This window comes from Vipera berus, assembly GCF_964194415.1.
Source record: "Vipera berus genome assembly, chromosome: 1".
NCBI lineage: Eukaryota > Metazoa > Chordata > Lepidosauria > Squamata > Viperidae > Vipera > Vipera berus.
Genome location: NC_138202.1, coordinates 320,497,361 through 320,514,842, shown reverse-complemented (window position 1 = coordinate 320,514,842; position 17,482 = coordinate 320,497,361). Strand labels below are relative to the sequence as shown.

At 43.2% G+C, this 17,482-nt stretch overlaps 1 protein-coding gene across 2 annotated transcripts in view; it reads left to right on the top strand.

The window, feature by feature from the left end:
* POLR1B (RNA polymerase I subunit B) overlaps positions 1-14,573 on the top strand; it is a 29,059-nt gene extending 14,486 nt beyond the window's left edge. Inside the window, exons 11-16 of one of the 2 annotated variants that reach the window (XM_081314104.1) lie at positions 63-233; positions 1,297-1,335; positions 1,802-1,958; positions 8,987-9,183; positions 11,141-11,388; positions 13,012-14,573. In XM_081314104.1, the coding sequence (XP_081170230.1) occupies positions 63-233; positions 1,297-1,335; positions 1,802-1,958; positions 8,987-9,183; positions 11,141-11,388; positions 13,012-13,891 (1,692 nt within the window). In that variant the 3' untranslated portion in view covers positions 13,892-14,573. The remainder of the gene's footprint in view (positions 1-62; positions 234-1,296; positions 1,336-1,801; positions 1,959-8,986; positions 9,184-11,140; positions 11,389-13,011) is intronic. The other variant, XM_081314105.1, reaches the window with a different exon arrangement.
* The last annotated feature ends 2,909 nt before the right edge of the window (positions 14,574-17,482 follow it).

Below are 17,482 nucleotides of genomic sequence, written 5' to 3'. Positions count from 1 at the left end.
TTTCTTCTTTCTGCTGAAGGATATAAAAATAAATCATTTTGAGTCTTGATATTTGTTAATAGGCAATGCAAGAAAAGAAAATTCCGGGTTGGACAGAAGTGGTTCTTATTCCAATGACGGGGAAACCCAGTCTCTACCCAGGACTCTTTATTTTCACTACCGCTTGTAGGATGATGCGTCCTGTACAAAACCTGGTGTTGGGGAAAGAAGAATGGATTGGTACAATGGAACAGGTAACACTTTTAATATTTATAATAAAGCATCAGCTAATCCAAGACTAATTTATTATATTTCAACTGTTGGAAACTCTCATATGTGAGGTAAAATGCATTTGGGGGTGTGTGAGAAAGAGAGGCAGAATAGATCTGCCTAAATTATACTAGGTATAAGTTGTATTAGAGAATGTCTTGGATACATTTTCAGAATTCTTCTACATTATCAGAAAATCTTTCCTGAAATCTGGGTGATTCTTGTTTCCTGACCTTGCCAGTCTCTCAGAACTTGATAGAGGGCACCAAAATGAAATGGAATGAAAAGTGGGCAAAATCTTGTAAGACTGACAAATCTTAAAGATCTTGACAATTCTACACTTGAATTTTTTCCCCATGTTGCAAGCTTTTGTATTTTTGTCCCTGAAAGCATTCAAACATTTGTTGAAAAATTTGGTGATGTGAGCTTTGTTTTTGTTTTTGTTAGACTACTATTTGGGAGTGTTGGGAGAACCTGGAAGTGTATTTTTAACCACTGGTATATTTGATCAGTAATAGCTTAGTTGAACCCTTTTTCTTAAGAGTAGCAAGTGTCCATTTTAAATAGTAAGCAACAGACCATTGTGCTCACTTAATCTCAGATTTCTATGTTTTCAAATACCACTAGCTCAAGAATAAAACATGTTTTGGAAAAGGTGGATTGATTATATCCAGAACAAATATGGGACTAAAAAGTTTCACTTAGCATTTGAATAAGTTTTCTTTTCTTTTTTTTCTTTCTTTTTCTCTTTTTTATGTAATATTAGTATTGCTTGTAGTCATTTTATTTGAGCTAGAGTGCGATAGACGTAATAGTTTATTGTTAGCATATGGATGTTTATGATTGTTTTTTGTTTTTATACCTTGTACTTAGCTCTGGGAAGTCGGGGGGGGGAGGGGGGAATGGGGGGTGGGATAGGGAGGGTTAGGTAGGGGTGGGTGGAGGGAGGGGGGGATTGTTAAAGATAAAATGTACTGTAAAACTTTTCAATAAAAAAAAAGAATAAAACATGTTTTGCTTGTGTCCCCCCCCCCCAAAAAAAAATAGGCTGAAAAAGTACACTCGCTTGAATCTCTGGGGAGCTGGGTCAGTATGTATTCTATAATACTGAGTAGTTCCTAGTGTTTCTCTTGCAATTTAGAACAAATTGTAACAGTTTGTAGAATTGTAGTTGATAACAGCATCATTAATAAGACCTTTGAATTTTGTCCAAGCAATATTGGCATATCTAAGGCCATTAATTCTGGTTGCTGCCTTTTATAATTTTGGATATTTTAACTTGGGCAGATATGTTTTTAGAAGATACATGACGAGATACAGTATGATGCCGTTATCATGAACATTATCATAAACTCTTAATATCAAGAGCACTGAAAACAATGGCCTTCTGGATATTGCACATTAAGACTGAATTTCTCTGCAGTGGGCTGCTAAAGTTTTATTGGATTAATTTTGCAGAATGAATATTCTTGTAAATAACAAGAACCGGAACTGGAAGAAGTTCAGTGGATTTGATAGCTTTTGAAAGTGATGGAAATTATGTTTCTCTTAGGTATTCATGAACATTGCAGTGTCCAAGGATGAAATTGAACCTGGGTTGACCACTCATCAGGAGCTTTTTCCCTATAGCATGCTAAGTGTGGTGGCATGTTTCATTCCTTTCTCTGATCACAACCAAAGTCCGAGAAACATGTACCAGTGTCAGATGGGTATGTATTTATTGCTTCTTTACTAGGAATTGTTCAATTATTTTTCATAGTATGCATCTTTGTAGTCAAGAAATGACAGGCAGAAGTAACCAGACCTACACATGACAGGTTCAAGCTCACTATTTTATTCTATTCTGAGGGTGAAGGTTTGTTCTCTGAGATTGTGGGTTGGTTTCCGAACATTTTGTTACCAGGCTAAGTAACATCTTCAGCGGAGTTTAGGGGGTGTCAGTATTATTCTATTCTGGCTATTACACAAGAATCTCCCCAGACTGCCAGCCTCAGCCTGGGAACAGATGGATAAGATTCCATGGAGTTTAAGGGGGAAATAACTTCTAGACATATTGTGTCTGCACAAGGACTCAAAACTAAATCCAAAGTTGAGGCCTCCCCGCCTGTCTAGTTAAGTATTTCCTAACAAGAAATCTGTGCACAGGAGTTATATACAGGTTTGTAAGAACATCCATATTTTGTACAACTGTAGAATAAAAAAAAAGGAATAGAATACAAATTGGGAATACTCCAGAAAAAAACAGGAACGTGCTGAGTGGTAGGAAATGAGGGGAAGAGAGAGACTTTTGGCAGCATGAATAGAATAGCGAATTTAGGAAAAAGTGAAGTTGATTACTATAAATAGTATTTTATGCTACATTGTTTTGTTGCATGTCACATTTTTGTAAAAGTTACTTCTGTACTTTGATCCTTTGCTCTTTCCAATTTCATTTATAATATTTACTATATTTATCGAAAAGGAAGATGAGGTTTTTTTCCATTAAAATTACGTTGACATGTATTTATTTGCTTATTTAACTAATACTTATATCTGCTCAGCTCCTCTTAGTGGCTAATATCCAAATAACTACTAATAAAATGCAATAATTAACATACTGTAAATATGATAAAAATAGTATAAAACAAGAAATGACAAAAAAACTTACACAAAAGGAACCCAGGCGTTCCTGTCCTTTTGATGCCAAAAATGCCTGCTGTTTTTCCACAGACACTTCTGTCCTTTTCTTATAGATGTTCAATAACATGGGAGTGAGCTTAAAGTTCAAGGCACGTGTAACTGCAGCCCAGCTGATTTCTCGTCTTTCTTAAAAAGAGGAAGTTGGGAGCTGGATGGCAGTCATCTTAAGATAATTTAAAAGCAAGATTTTTTGAGTTGTGGGGCTCCCAATTACATTTTTCAAGTTGGCAGCCATTATCCCCTTTCTCAAAGAGGCATTGCTTATCTCTGAGATCTCTAGTTCATTCTCTTCCCCCTCCCCTCCCCAGCTTCTCACAGGGTTAGATTGGGCAAGAAGCCAACATGCTGGTGACCGAGCACATTTCACAGAGGACCCTGTTCATATCAGTGACGCATTTATTCAGCCAATCTTCACTGGAGGCTGCGGGATGATCTTTCAACCTGCATTCCCCAAAAGGACGTAGGTTAATTAGAGTTAAATAGAGTTGTTGGATGACATTCCTCTGATGCAACAAGAACAGAGCTGCCCTGAGACACTGCTGACCTTGGGTCTTCAGAGATGCCACATTCATTCTGCCACTGTTGCAGAGGCTTCCTGCTTTATAAACCAAGGAGCACCTCAGGACTACAGACTGAGAGGATTCTTAGGCTGGGGGTCATATTATAACTGGGTAATTGAGACATACACTCTTTAAGGGAAACAGAGAAGCCATTTTTTTCACTGAGGGAGAGAACAAAAGGGTAGAGATGGAGAACCTTTTCTACCCTTGGATTCCATACCTATTTTTCTGGAAACCTTTTTCTCTAGGACAGGGGTGCCCAACCTACTGGGCTGTGGCCTGTTTGACTCACATGAGCAGTGAGCTCCAGCACTCACAGCCCCACTTGCTCGAGCACCAGGCGTGCGCACCCGGCGCTCACACAAACGAAGTTGTGCTAACATTCTTAGGTATTCCTCTACGGACTTGCTCGCCCTCAGGGGTGCTCCCCCTTCCTGGGGGCGACCCGCCTTTCCAGCCGAGTACAATCTCGAGGAAGGCCCCACTTATTGGGACCCTGAGAGATGGCTGGGCACGGGTAGGGGCCTCCGACGTAAACCTAATAAGAGGCCCCTGGTTAGTTTTTTGTCGAAATTTTTTCGGGGGTTAGGGAGGAGGGAGGGTACTTCTTTTGGTTGTTTGGACGAGGGGGGCAGTCCAACAACCTTTGTTCAGGCCAGTGCCGAGGCGGATCGCGGGGGGGAGGAGCGGGGGTCGGTTGCTTCTGGGGCTCCAGGGCCAGTCGTGGGATTACCCATTCCCACGACGTTAGGGAATGGCAGCAGGTGTAGGAACAGAGGGCCGTATCGATCTCAGGGAAGGTCTCTCCGCTGCTTACAAGCGGTGAGGCACTCCGACCCTCTGGCTCCGCCCCGAGGTCCCGGGAGTGAGGATGTGCAGCCTCCTGAGCTCCGGCTGGTGTACTTGAATGCCAGGTCTGTCGCTAACAAAGCTCTTCTCGTCCGTGATTTGGTCGAGGGTGAGCAGGCGGACCTGGCTTGCATCACGGAAACTTGGTTGGGCCCAGAGGGCGGTATTCCTCTGGTTGATCTTTGCCCACCAGGTTTCCGGGTGCTACACCGGCCTCGGGCTCAGGGTAGGGGTGGGGGAGTGGCTGTTGTTATGAGGGAGACCTTGTGTCCACGGGAGGCCACCGTTCCCCAGATAGTCGGGTGTGAGTCTCTCTTTTTGAGATGCGGCCCTGGTGCGCAGTTGGGCTTGCTGCTGGTGTACCTTTCGCCTAGTCACGCAGCAGCAGCCCTGCCTGAGCTTCTCGATGTCCTCTCTGGGTTGGTGATTGAGTTCCCGAAACTTATAGTTTTGGGGGACTTCAATCTACCATCTCTGGGAGGATCATCTGAGTTGGCTCGGGAGTTCATGGCTTCCATGACGGCCATGGACCTGACGCAAGTAATTTCAGGACCGACTCATGAGGGAGGCCACACCCTTGACCTAGTTTTCTTATCTGGACGGTGGTTAGATGATCTTGGTGGGGGCTCCCCAATTGTTATGCCCCTGTCATGGACCGATCATCATCTCCTGCGGCTGGTCTTCCGTTTTGCCACCCCCCGCCGTGGGTGTGCGGAACCTATTAAATGGTACCACCCCAGACGCTTAATGGATCCCCAGAGGTTCCAGGCAGCGCTGGGGTCCCCACCTGCCTCCCTTACTCACAGCTCGGCAGACGCCTTAGTGGAAGCCTGGGAAAGGGCAGCCACTGAGGCTCTTGACCGAGTTGTACCCCTGCGGCCCCTGACCCGGTGCAGATCCCGTCGAGCTCCATGGTTCTCCGCGGAGCTCCGGGAGATGAAGCGTCGGAGACGGGGCCTAGAGAGCGGTTGGAGATCCAGCCGATCCGAATCCGACCGATTGCGGTTAAGAACCTATACTAGGTCTTATCTCGCTGCGATAAGGGAGGCGAGGTCTAACCACTTCGCCACCCTTATCGCGTCCGCAGATAATTCGCCCGGCCGCCCTGTTTAGGGTGACTCGCTCCCTCCTGAATCAGGAGGTGAGGGAGGAACCCTTGCAGGGTCGTGCCGAGGAGTTTAACCAGCATCTGTCGGACAAAATCGCTCGGATTCGGACCGGTCTGGACTCTGACTGGGCAGAGTCTGTCGAGCAGGACACGGGCGGTCTTGTCGATATCACCTGGGAGGAGTTTGATTCTGTGACTCCGGAGGAAGTGGACAGGATCATGGGGAGGCTGAGCACCACCACATGTTTATTGGACCCGTGCCCTTCCTGGCTGGTCTATGCAGCCCGGGAGAGGACACGCAGCTGGTTCCAGGCAGTTATATCGGCTTCTTTGAGTGAGGGCAGCTTCCCCGCCGTCTTGAAAGAGGCGGTGGTGAGGCCCCTCCTCAAGAAGCCTGCCTTGGACCCAGCTGTATTGAACAACTTTCGTCCTGTCTCCAACCTTCGCTTTCTTGCGAAGGTTGTTGAGAGTGTGGTGGCACATCAGCTCCCTCTGGTCCTGGATGAAGCGGATTATCTAGACCCGTACCAATCGGGTTTCAGGCCCGGGTACAGCACGGAGACGGCATTGGTCGCGCTGGTGAATGATCTCTGGAGGGCTCGGGACAGGGGGCATTCCTCTGTCCTGGTCCTATTAGACCTCTCAGCGGCTTTCGATACCATCGACCATGGTATCCTGCTGCGGCGTCTCAGGGGATTGGGAGTGGGAGGCACGGTTTTACAGTGGTTCTCCTCCTATCTCCAGGGACGCTCGCAGTCGGTGTTGGCAGGAGGGCAGAGGTCGACCGCGAGGTCTCTCATTTGTGGAGTTCCTCAGGGGTCGGTCCTCTCGCCTCTCCTGTTCAACATCTATATGAAACCGCTGGGTGAGATCATTCGTGGTTTTGGAGTTGGGTATCATCAGTATGCTGATGATACCCAACTTTTCTTTTCGACCCCAAACCACCCCAGTGATGCCCTCACCGTGATGTCCCGTTGCCTGGAGGCGGTTCGGGTCTGGATGGGGAGGAACAGACTTCAACTCAACCCCGACAAGACCGAGTGGCTTTGCATACCTTCATCCCAGGTTTATTCGGACATTCCACCTCTCGCTATGGGGGGTGAATTATTACCCCCCGTAGATAGGGCTCGCAACTTGGGAGTCCTCCTAGATTCACGGCTCACTCTGGAAGACCACATAGGAGCTGTGAATAGGGGGGCTTTCGCCCAGGTTCGCCTGGTGCGCCAGTTGCGGCCCTATCTAAGCCGGGATGATCTATGCACGGTCACTCACGCGCTCGTGACCTCTCGACTAGACTACTGCAACGCTCTCTACATGGGGCTGCCCTTGAGGACCACCCGGAAGCTCCAACTGGCACAGAATGCAGCCGCGAGAGTTGTGTTGGGAGTTTCCCGATACTCCCATGTCACACCTCTGCTCCGTGAGCTGCATTGGTTGCCAGTTGTCTTCCGGGTGAGATTCAAGGTACTAGTAATGGTGTTTAAAGCCCTACATGGCAGGGGTCCGGAGTACCTTAGGGAACACCTGCTGCCGGCGTCAACTTCCCTCCGCCCTGTGCGTTCCCACAGAGAGGGACTCCTCAGGGTGCCACCGGTCAGAGAATGTAGATTGGTGGCCCCCAGGGGGAGATCTTTCTCTGTGGGCGCCCCGGAGCTATGGAACCAGTTACCGGTTGAGCTCCGGACGGCGCCCGATCTTCGCTCCTTTCGCCGCGATCTGAAAACATACCTGTTCGAACAAGCCGGCCTGGCCCGAGGGGGGATTGGTGGGGGTTTTTATTATCATTTTATTGGGGTTTTTATTAATGTATCAACTGTTTTTATGGGCATGTATTTAATTATCTTTTAATTTTTGTAACTCTTGTTTTATTCTTGCCCTGTACACCGCCCTGAGTCCTTCGGGAGAAGGGCGGTATAGAAATATTAATAAATTAAAATTAAATTAAATTAAACATACACGTGTGCCACCCCCTTGCACAAAACCATCCCCTCTCCCCCCCCCCCCGTGCTGGGCCACCAACCCAGAAAAGTTGGGGAAAGCTGCTCTAGGAATAGCAAGGGACTCTTATGCCTGATTGCAGATACGTGTCCTTTTTTTTGTTGTAGTGGTTGTTCTGGCTCTGCCATTTTGGAAATAAGATTTTGGACTAGTATGGATATGTGTTTCTCCAGTATGTGTACTGTATCTGTTGTTTAATCTCCTTAAAGTTGGAAACATAGTTTCACTAGACACTAGGATCCGGACTTTACCAGCCTGGCAGAGTTGTAGTCATGTTTGTGGAGCTTCTCTCATGTGCTAACTGTAGAGTTAGTATGAAGCAAACAAGTAGGTTAATCCATGTTAATTTTATTTTTACATATTGGACATGTTACAATGTCCACTGTAACACTGAAGTTACATTGATAATGATAACTTTATTGTCACTTTGAATGTACACCAATCGGCATACATCAAAATGAAATTTCGTTGCATACAGCTCTCAAAGGGTCACCACCTCCGATATATACTTCTTGTTCGTGGCCCGCTCAAATTTCACATTGTCCATTTTAGTCTCTAGGGAGTGAACGATGGCACACAGGACAGATGGAAATGGGGCTCCATGTGGATTAGCCCTCAAATTCGCTTGTATTCTGACCTCGCCTTCTTACCTTTTTCTGATCCTGACTCTTCCACCTTTTCCTTAAAGAGGCCTTGCTTCTTTTCGCCCCTGGAGCACGCTGCCGCCGCCACCAACTCCTCCAAAAGCCTCTCTCTCTTCCTCTGGGCCTGCCGACAGCCTTATCCAGTTCCTTTGCTCCATAAGCTCCAGGTCCTCTCCTCCTCTGCCTCCTCTGGAAACAGCCCTGATTTGCAGTAGAATCCATCACTGGGCCAGCAGTCAGATCTTGCTGCTGGTAGAACAAATTCAAACAGTGCCAACGACTTTTAACAGTCTCACCAACAGTTCCAAAACAACTAGAAACTCACCATGCCAGCAAAGATTGTCAGTCGTATGTCATATGTTACCTTAGTTCCACCATGTTGCTCAAACACATTAAAATTTCCTGATCATGTGGCCTATAGCCCTTACTATCCCTCCCAAAACTATTTGCCTTCAAGAGCCAATGCAGCCGCAGCCATTCCAGGCGCCGCCATCTTAGATACATTGAGTATATTCTTAGAAAGGAGAAGAAGGGATTAAATGTTCAGGGGCAGAGAAGGAAGACATTTGAACTGAGAAATTTGGACTGCTCACTGAACAAAATAGGGAAAAGAAAGGAAAGGAAAGGAAATTTGTATCTTTACTCCTGTTCTGTCTCTTCCGATTAGCAAAAACTCTGTGGTCTGAAACGGAGGGAATCTTTTTCTATAGCCAATTACCTATTAATGGTAGATTGTTATCATTTTAAGTGAAAACATGAGATTTGCAACCAATTTATGGCCATTCCCTTAATGAAAGTTGCAATCCATTTTAAATACATTTTCCAACTGTAGATAATCATTCTGTGTGGTGTTTTTTTTCTTCCCCTTCCCTCTTCTACCCCCCACCTGTGGCTTCCAGGTAAGCAGACGATGGGTTTTCCACTTCTGACCTTCCCGTATCGGTCTGATGACAAACTGTATCGGCTTCAGACTCCTCAAAGCCCGTTAGTTCGGCCATCCATATATGATTATTACAATATGGATTCTTATCCCATCGGAACAAATGCAGTTGTTGCTGTGATCTCCTATAGTGGTTATGATATGGAAGATGCAATGGTAAGGCCATAGTAAAACAGATGTGGATAGGAAATCTTCAGGGTACTTTTCTTTTTCTTTCTGTACTTGTGAAAAATCACATGAAATATGATAAACTTGATTTTCCCAATACAGGTAGTCCTCAACTTACAACAGTTTATTTAGTGACCATTCAAAATTATAATGGCACTGGAAAAAGTGACTTGTCCGTTTTTCACATTGCAGCATCCCCACGGTCACGTGAACAAAATTCAGATGACTGGCAACTGACTCATATTTATGACCATTGCAATGTTCTGGGGTCATGTGATCACCGTTTGTAACCTTCTGAAAAGCAAAGTCAATGGGGAAGCCAGATTCGCTTAACAACCAGGTTATTAACTTGAGAGCTGTGGTGATTCACTTAACAACTGTGGCAAAAAGGTCGTAAAATGGGACAAAACTCAATAAATTTATTTATTTATTTATTTATTTGTTTGTTTTTTTATACCGCCCTTCTCCCGAGGGACTCAGGGCGGTGTACAGAGCAAGGTAGGTATACAGTTAAACAATAGTAAAAAACAATAGTAAAAATAAATGAAACCCCTATTAAGAGCTATCAGGCCAGGCCGGACTGCTGGAACAAGTAAGTTTTTAAGTCGCGCCGGAAGGTGCGAAGGTCGGGGGCCATCCGGATTTCGGTAGGCAAGCAGTTCCAGAGGGTTGGCGCACCCACTGAGAATGCCCTCCCCCTGGGGGTCACCAGCCGGCATTCTTTGAGCGGTGGCACCCTGAGGAGGCCCTCTCTGTGGGAGCGCACAGGACGGAGGGGTGTTGACGTTGGCAGAAGGTGCTCCCGTAGGTAATCCGGACCCATGCCATGTAGGGCTTTGTATGTCATTGTTAGCACCTTGAATTTTACTCGGAAGGCAACCGGAAGCCAGTGCAGCTCACGGAGGAGAGGTGTGATATGGGAGTATCGGGAGGCCCCCAAAAGTGTTCGTGTAGCTGCACTCTGCACCAGCTGAAGCTTCCGAGTGGCTCTCAAGGGCAGCCCCATGTAGAGAGCGTTACAGTAGTCAAGGCGAGAGGTCACAAGTGCATGGGTGACTGTACGTAAGGCATCCAGGTCCAGATAAGGTCGTAGTTGGCGCACCAGTCGAACCCGAGTGAAGGCCCCCTTGGTCACAGCTCCTATGTGATCTTCCAAGGATAGCTGTGAGTCTAGGAGGACACCCAGGTTGCGGGCCCTATCAACAGGGGGTAATAACTCACCCCCGATGTTAAGGGATGGAATGTTCTGAGTATCCTGGCATGCCGGTATGTACAGCCATTCAGTCTTGTCCGGGTTAAGTTGAAGCCTGTTCCTGTTTGCTCTCAGTTCTGATCATAAGTCAAGGACTACCTGAAATGGTCTTAATCTCTGTGGTGAAAATATTTCTGCCTCATCAATTGGGAATGAAAAGTTGTTCTTTGTAGAAAGCACCTGACAAGAATTTTCCCGAAAGGAGTTGCATACATTAGCATCATTGCTTAAATAAAGATCACCTATTAGTCTACATTCACTATAACCTATCCCAGGTTAAGAGGTAGTTTTAAAGTTCAAAAGGAACAATTTTCATTTAACTTGGAAATGTTAAGCTTAACTTTTTGTTTAAGCTTAATCTAAACCATAAGAGTTCTGCCTGTCACCATTCAAGTCAGGCCTGTTGGCTTGGGATATCTTTGAAGGTGAGATAGTAATTTCAGGCACTTTGAAATCCGAGCAGCCCTTCCCCAAACACCAGCAGATCCAAAGTAATGCCATTTTGGTGTGTTGTGCTACCGGCTGTGTACCCTTCCGGTGCTGTAAGTAGTACCCAACACATTTGGAAGTGGGTTAGGTTTTGTAGAAAGTGGGGAAATATGAAAGTAGCTATCCCATTATGTGAGAAACAAGATCGTTTGCACTTACAAAGGCATTGTTTCTTTAACTCAGTGTGAACTTGTGTCTCCTTAGATCCTGAGCAAATCTTCTTGGGAGAGAGGATTTGCACACGGCAGCATCTACAAGACAGAACGCATTGACCTTGCAGAAAAAGTAAAGCAAGGAGAAGACAATCTAGTGTTTGGGATTGGGCATGATAAACCTGTGCAGAATTTGGACCCCGATGGCCTGCCCCACATTGGAGCTAGACTTCAATATGGAGATCCTTACTATAGCTATGTGAATCTCAACACAGGGGAAAGCTTTGTGACCTACCATAAGTAAGTGCTGGTTGTTGGTGTTTCAGCATTGTTTCCAGTAGAAAACTGGAAAATGCTTTTTGCAAATCACATGGGTGTCTCAATTGTTTGGGTACTGTAGCATAATAACATAAGCATGGCCCTGTTGGATCACCCTAACACACACACACACACACACACACCGGAATGTTTGTTTTATTGTTTTATTTGATTTCTATACCGCCCTTCTCCCAAGGGACTCAGGGCGGTTCACAGGGCATATATAAATATATGTGCAAGTTGTCACCCATTTTTCCAAAGATGTTGAGTAAGCAACCTTAGGAAAGGCATTTTCTCATTTCCCACACTTTTTCTACAAGCATTTTTTCCCTCTCCCTCTCTGTAATTTCTCTAGTTGCAAGACCTTGTTGACTTGCTTCCTTATAGATCATTTTTACTGTTGATGCAAAAGAAAGTTAATGGAAGAAGTTTGATAGAAAAAGGCCCCTCCTCTTCCTCCCCACCAGGCTATTTTAATGGTATATTGCCTCTGGATGTAGTGGTGTGTAGTTGTGAATGCCACTAGTAAACAGTAAAATTAGTGAATTAATTTAATCCCCATTTGTGGCTATCTGAATTGCTGTTCTCCCACAAGCATCAAGGAAATCCATAAATTAGCTATGTAGTCTATGTGCAGAGGAAGAATAATATTTTGTCCAATTCCTTAGAATCTACTTGTCAATCTTATTTGGTGATCCCAACTTTTACACTTATGAGGGAAGAAGGGAAAACAATCTTTTTCTTCTTTCTGTGTGTCACAAGTAATTATATACAGTAAAACTCATGTCCACCTCATGAAAACAGCCGTTTCTGCCTTGGAAGGAGTTTTTTTTCCCTGTTTTCGTTATCACTTTCTAAATCTGTATTGAATACTCAACTAACTTTAAAATTCCTCAGCAGCTTGGTAAAAGTACGTTCGGTATTTTAATTTTATTCATGTAGAAACAAAGTGTTTGTGGGCAAAACATGACTAGATCTGATTGAGAATTGTCTGACTCTGAGGTAAGAAACAGGGAGCTGTTGCTTGTGTGGCTGGCAGCATATTTTACTGTTAATCTCTTGGATATGATCATGCCACTGTAAATGCAATGAAAAGGAAGAGAAGTTAAGTGACAGCACTTTTAAATTCATGGCACATTTCCTGGTGCCTGGACTCCAAAGTCCAGATAACTTTTTGGAAATTGTATTTTCAAATGTTATCCATAATATTAGATGATGTGTCCAGCTACCTCAAACTTGTCTGTGTTAGCAGATGACAGAAGCTTTGCAAAGTCATAGGAAAGTCCATTTGGACCCATAATTTTTTGACTTCTGAAAGCCATGCTCTGGTATTAAACTATAGACTTTTAAGGACATAAATAATTTTCCTTTTCTACAAATACTTTGTTCTGTGTGCAAAACAACCTGAAAACAAATACAGTTAAGATTCAGAACGCTATTACACTGAGATATACATTGGCACGTCTTTATATGTATAGCATTGGCATGGTTATCTTCACCTCTTTAGTCTCTGCCTTATGCAAGTACTTATTTCCTCCCAAAATATGTTAGAAATACCCTGCAGGAGCTCTTCTGGTAGTGGTTAAACTCTTTCCTTTTTTCTAGGAATAAGGAAATTTGTATTGTAGATAACATCAAGGTGTGCGGCAATGATACTGGAACCGGAAGATTCAAGTGTGTATGCATCACTTTCAGAGTACCCCGGAATCCAACAATTGGGGACAAATTTGCTAGCCGTCATGGACAGAAAGGCATCTTGAGCCGATTGTGGCCAGCTGAAGACATGCCCTTTACCGAAAGTGGAATGGTGCCGGACATCCTCTTCAACCCCCATGGTTTTCCATCCAGAATGACCATTGGCATGCTGATTGAGAGCATGGCAGGAAAATCTGCCTCGCTTCACGGACTCTGTCACGACGCAACCCCATTTACATTTTCTGAAGAGAATTCCGCTGTTGAATACTTTGGCAAGCTGCTGAAGGCTGCTGGCTATAATTACTATGGGACGGAGAGGATGTACAGTGGGGTATCTGGAGTAGAGCTTGAAGCAGACATTTTCATTGGTCTTGTGTATTATCAGCGGCTGAGGCACATGGTCTCTGACAAATTTCAGGTGAGGACTACAGGAGCCCGAGATAAAGTCACCAACCAACCTGTTGGAGGAAGGAACGTTCAGGGTGGCATCCGCTTTGGGGAGATGGAGCGGGATGCTCTGTTGGCTCATGGCACGTCCTTTTTGCTGCATGATCGTCTCTTCAATTGCTCAGATCGTTCAGTGGCCCATGTTTGTGTTGACTGCGGTAGTCTCCTCTCACCTCTCTTGAAAGCTCCACCAGCCTGGTCCACCACGCGTGCCCGACAATACGTTTGCGCCTCTTGTGACCAAAGTAGCACCATTGAAACAATTGCTGTCCCTTATGTCTTCCGCTGCTTTGTGGCAGAATTGGCTGCTATTAATGTCAAAGTGAAGCTTGATGTACAGTAATTATGACAACCTGAGCTGTCCTTTCCTAATTTTGTGGAAGTTGTTAATAAAGGGAGATTAATTTGTGTTGTGCTGTAAGATCAGACTGATATATACTTAAAAAGAAAGGGGCACTCAGCATATTGTCTACAAAAAAAATAAATCACCCTAGAGATGTCTGGAATTATTTAATAAGCCAAACAGCACAAGTCTTGGGCCTTTTTAAAAGGATTGAATGCAATTTAATTTAATGCAATGCTCCCTGTTCTCAGAAAGCTTGATAATTTTTCTTTTACTGTTTGGGGTTCACATCTGTCCCTGACAGCAAAGAAAAGCTGGAAACGCAGGAAATGACATCTGAAGCTTTTCCTATAGAAAACAAGTAGATCCTAGGATGTCCCTGTGCCATTTTAGTGTTTAATAGCTGTCTACATTGTTTAAGCAGAATATTATTTTGACTGCAGCCTAATAGGTAGAACTGAGAAGTGATGTCAAAGTGCCTTTATAGCACTTTCCTTGGTGTGGCTATTATAAGGAAAGGAGAAAGAGCAACATGATGGCTTGTTCTTTTTTTTTCTTCTTCCTTCTCTCACTTCTTCGCTTTCTTCAAAATTCAGTTGAAGACTGAAGCTACTACCTTCAGTTAAAGATGAAAGGAGTTCTGACTGATTTGTATTTAATAAATACCCTGAAAGTTTCTGTATTATCTGCTCTCTCCATTTTGAGGGGAGATGGCTGCACTGTCTGCTTAAGTTGTTATTTGTTTGACATTCAGGCATGCCTGCCAGTCCTGAACTGCACACATGTCTTTTGTTATCTGTATCCTGCATCTGGCAAGATGTCATGATTTGAAAGTGGCTTAGGAATGACATAGTTCTTGTTTTACTCTTCCCATTTACCTAACATTGTTCACAAAGTCGGAGCAGAAACAAAATTGTAATTCATATTCTTACAATTTTTCTCTATTAAAGTACTTGCTGACTTTTTTGGGAACATTGCTAGAATGTTGCCTATTTTGATCATAAACCTACAGAGAAAAAAATCTACTCTGGGGAAAAGATTGAGCTTTTTAAAATAAATTTTTAAGTCAAGCATTCTTTGCTACTGATTTTAGTGGATTTGATTCTAGGTTAGTTTTAAAGTACTCTTAAGGCTTTCGACCAGAAAAATACACATATAACTTCATGTATATTAATGGGGATCATTACAGTTCACTGCATTTCATCTAGTGCATTTGAGCATGCCATGTGCATAAAACCAGAAGGTAGAAATCAAAGGATAAAAAAACATGACTGGCAAACAATTTGTGTTCCTCAGTGAGGCTGTGATTAAAATGAAATTATTAGTCAAATTCCTAGAAAGTCATAAATTCAATATTTTTATTCCTTCAATAATATCCATTTTTGGCATCTGAATTAATGTAAAATTGACTAGATCAGTGAGCAGAAGGAAAGAAAAATAAAATAGAAATTCAGGATCTAGCTCCTCTATTCCACCACACACATTTGGACATTAGTCCTTTAATCTATAGTAAAGTAACCAAGGGACGCCACAGTCTTAACTTCATAGTTTCATATCCTAATTTGTAGCCTGAATCACAAGTGTTTAGGAATGTTAGAATGGCTGCAGCTTTCATCCTTATGGAATATCATGTAAGTATACTTTTACCCATGATGACCTTTTTTTAATGACTTTTTGCACAGTGCACACAAATGCACAGATCATTAAAAGGCTGAAGATTTAAACAATCTTATACCTAAACTTTTTCTGTCTTAATGTACAAATAGCATACCGGTACTTCAAAATACAGTAAAACATGGAGATAACAGACCCCCATTTAGTAGACTGGGTGCAGGGTTTTTTTAGTGCATTTTACCTCCAAATAAAAGATCAAAACTATTGTGGGTAAAGCAGTCTGGACAATGGTTGTGCCTAAAGTGGCTCTGGTAAAGGAATGTAGGGAGTCATCTGGGAAGAGAGGAATGCTGAAAGGAGTGAAACTGCAACTCAGTTCGAGCAAAGTGGAAAGCATGTGACAGGAACTCAAAACAGCCCTGCCTTTATTCTGTCCTGTATAGGATTAGCATTCAATATTCTGTTGTTAGACCTTATCATAATAAAGTAACATTCCTGGAATTATTATAGTATCTATTTCACTTAAGCCAGGGTTCTTCAACCTTGGCAACTTTAAGACTTGTGGACTTCAACTCCCAGCAAAGCTGGCTGAGGAATTCTGGGAGTTGAAGTCCACAAGTCTTAAAGTTGCCAAGATTGAGGACCCGACTTAAGCCTTTGTAGAATCAATCAAGGTTGATTAATCCTACCTACAGTTGGGATTATTTATCCAAACAGTATTTTGTCATTATTAGACTATAAGTTTATAACAGGCATATTAAACTTGCGATGTCACATGATGTCACGCAATGTATCATGACTTTTTCTCCATTGCCGGCAATGAGGGGTGCAGTTTCAGTATGATGCATCCGGCCCACGGGCCGGCAGTTTGACATGCCTGGCTTATAACATTCTCCTTCCCTGTGAAATTTATTTGGCAAGTGAAGGAAATCTACTGATTGCTGTACTCTGGTTTCTTTTGGCTCCAGTCAAATATGCTCAAAATTAATGCTCAAAATGGTGGGAATGTTGGTTGGGCTTCATCTGGCAGGTCACACATTCTCTATTGTTGCTATCAATGTCTTGCATTTTAAAACCAAACAAAACCCAAATATTTACAGTTATGTTTCATTCTATGTATTTATTTCAATTATTAAGCATTTTTATTAGTTAAGGTTGACTAATCCTACCTTCTGTTGGGATCATTTATCCAAACAGCATTTTTTTCATTATTAGTGACATTGTGCAGTCACTAATGTCATTAATAAGCTCAAACGTAGCTCAAGGCTGACAGCCCCAGAGGACCTTTTACTTATTCATAACACCCAAATTCACACATTCTATTTTGCTAATCCATTTTTGTTCTCAATTGTAGTAGGAGAAAGGCAGTAAGATGAAGAGATCTCTGAATCCTACATCGCAGCCCACTTTCTCCCTCTGGAACAAAGTAGAGGGAGATCAGTATAGAGAGAAATAACAATCAATACGTATATCAAAAATCCATTGAATGTAGCCTTGTGCTGATTCAGTTTAAGCAAAGGAAGCCTTTTCTGTTTTCATCTAACCACAGGAACATTTCTACTTCTCAAAACTAGTTAAGCATTCAAATCACATTTCAACAGGAAAATCAGTAATCATTGCCTTACTTTTTTCTTTATAAACAGCCAGGTTAATGAACAATTTCCAACCACTGTAAGCTCTTTAATAAACTTTAATATTAAAGCCTCTTTAATATTTAACAATAAATATTTAATAAAATAAGCCCTTTTCATTACCTAACATTTGAACACAGCCATTATATTGCCTAGAGCAGAAAACCTGAGAGCACCTTACCCTGAAATTACATCAACACTACCAGTGTTCAAATTTGCATATCTTTTTTAAAAAATCAGTATTTTGCTGTAAACAGTATATGGAGAACAGAAACTGCACATCACTAATAATGACAAAATGCTGCTTGGATAAATAATCCCAACAGAAGATAGGATTAGGCAACCT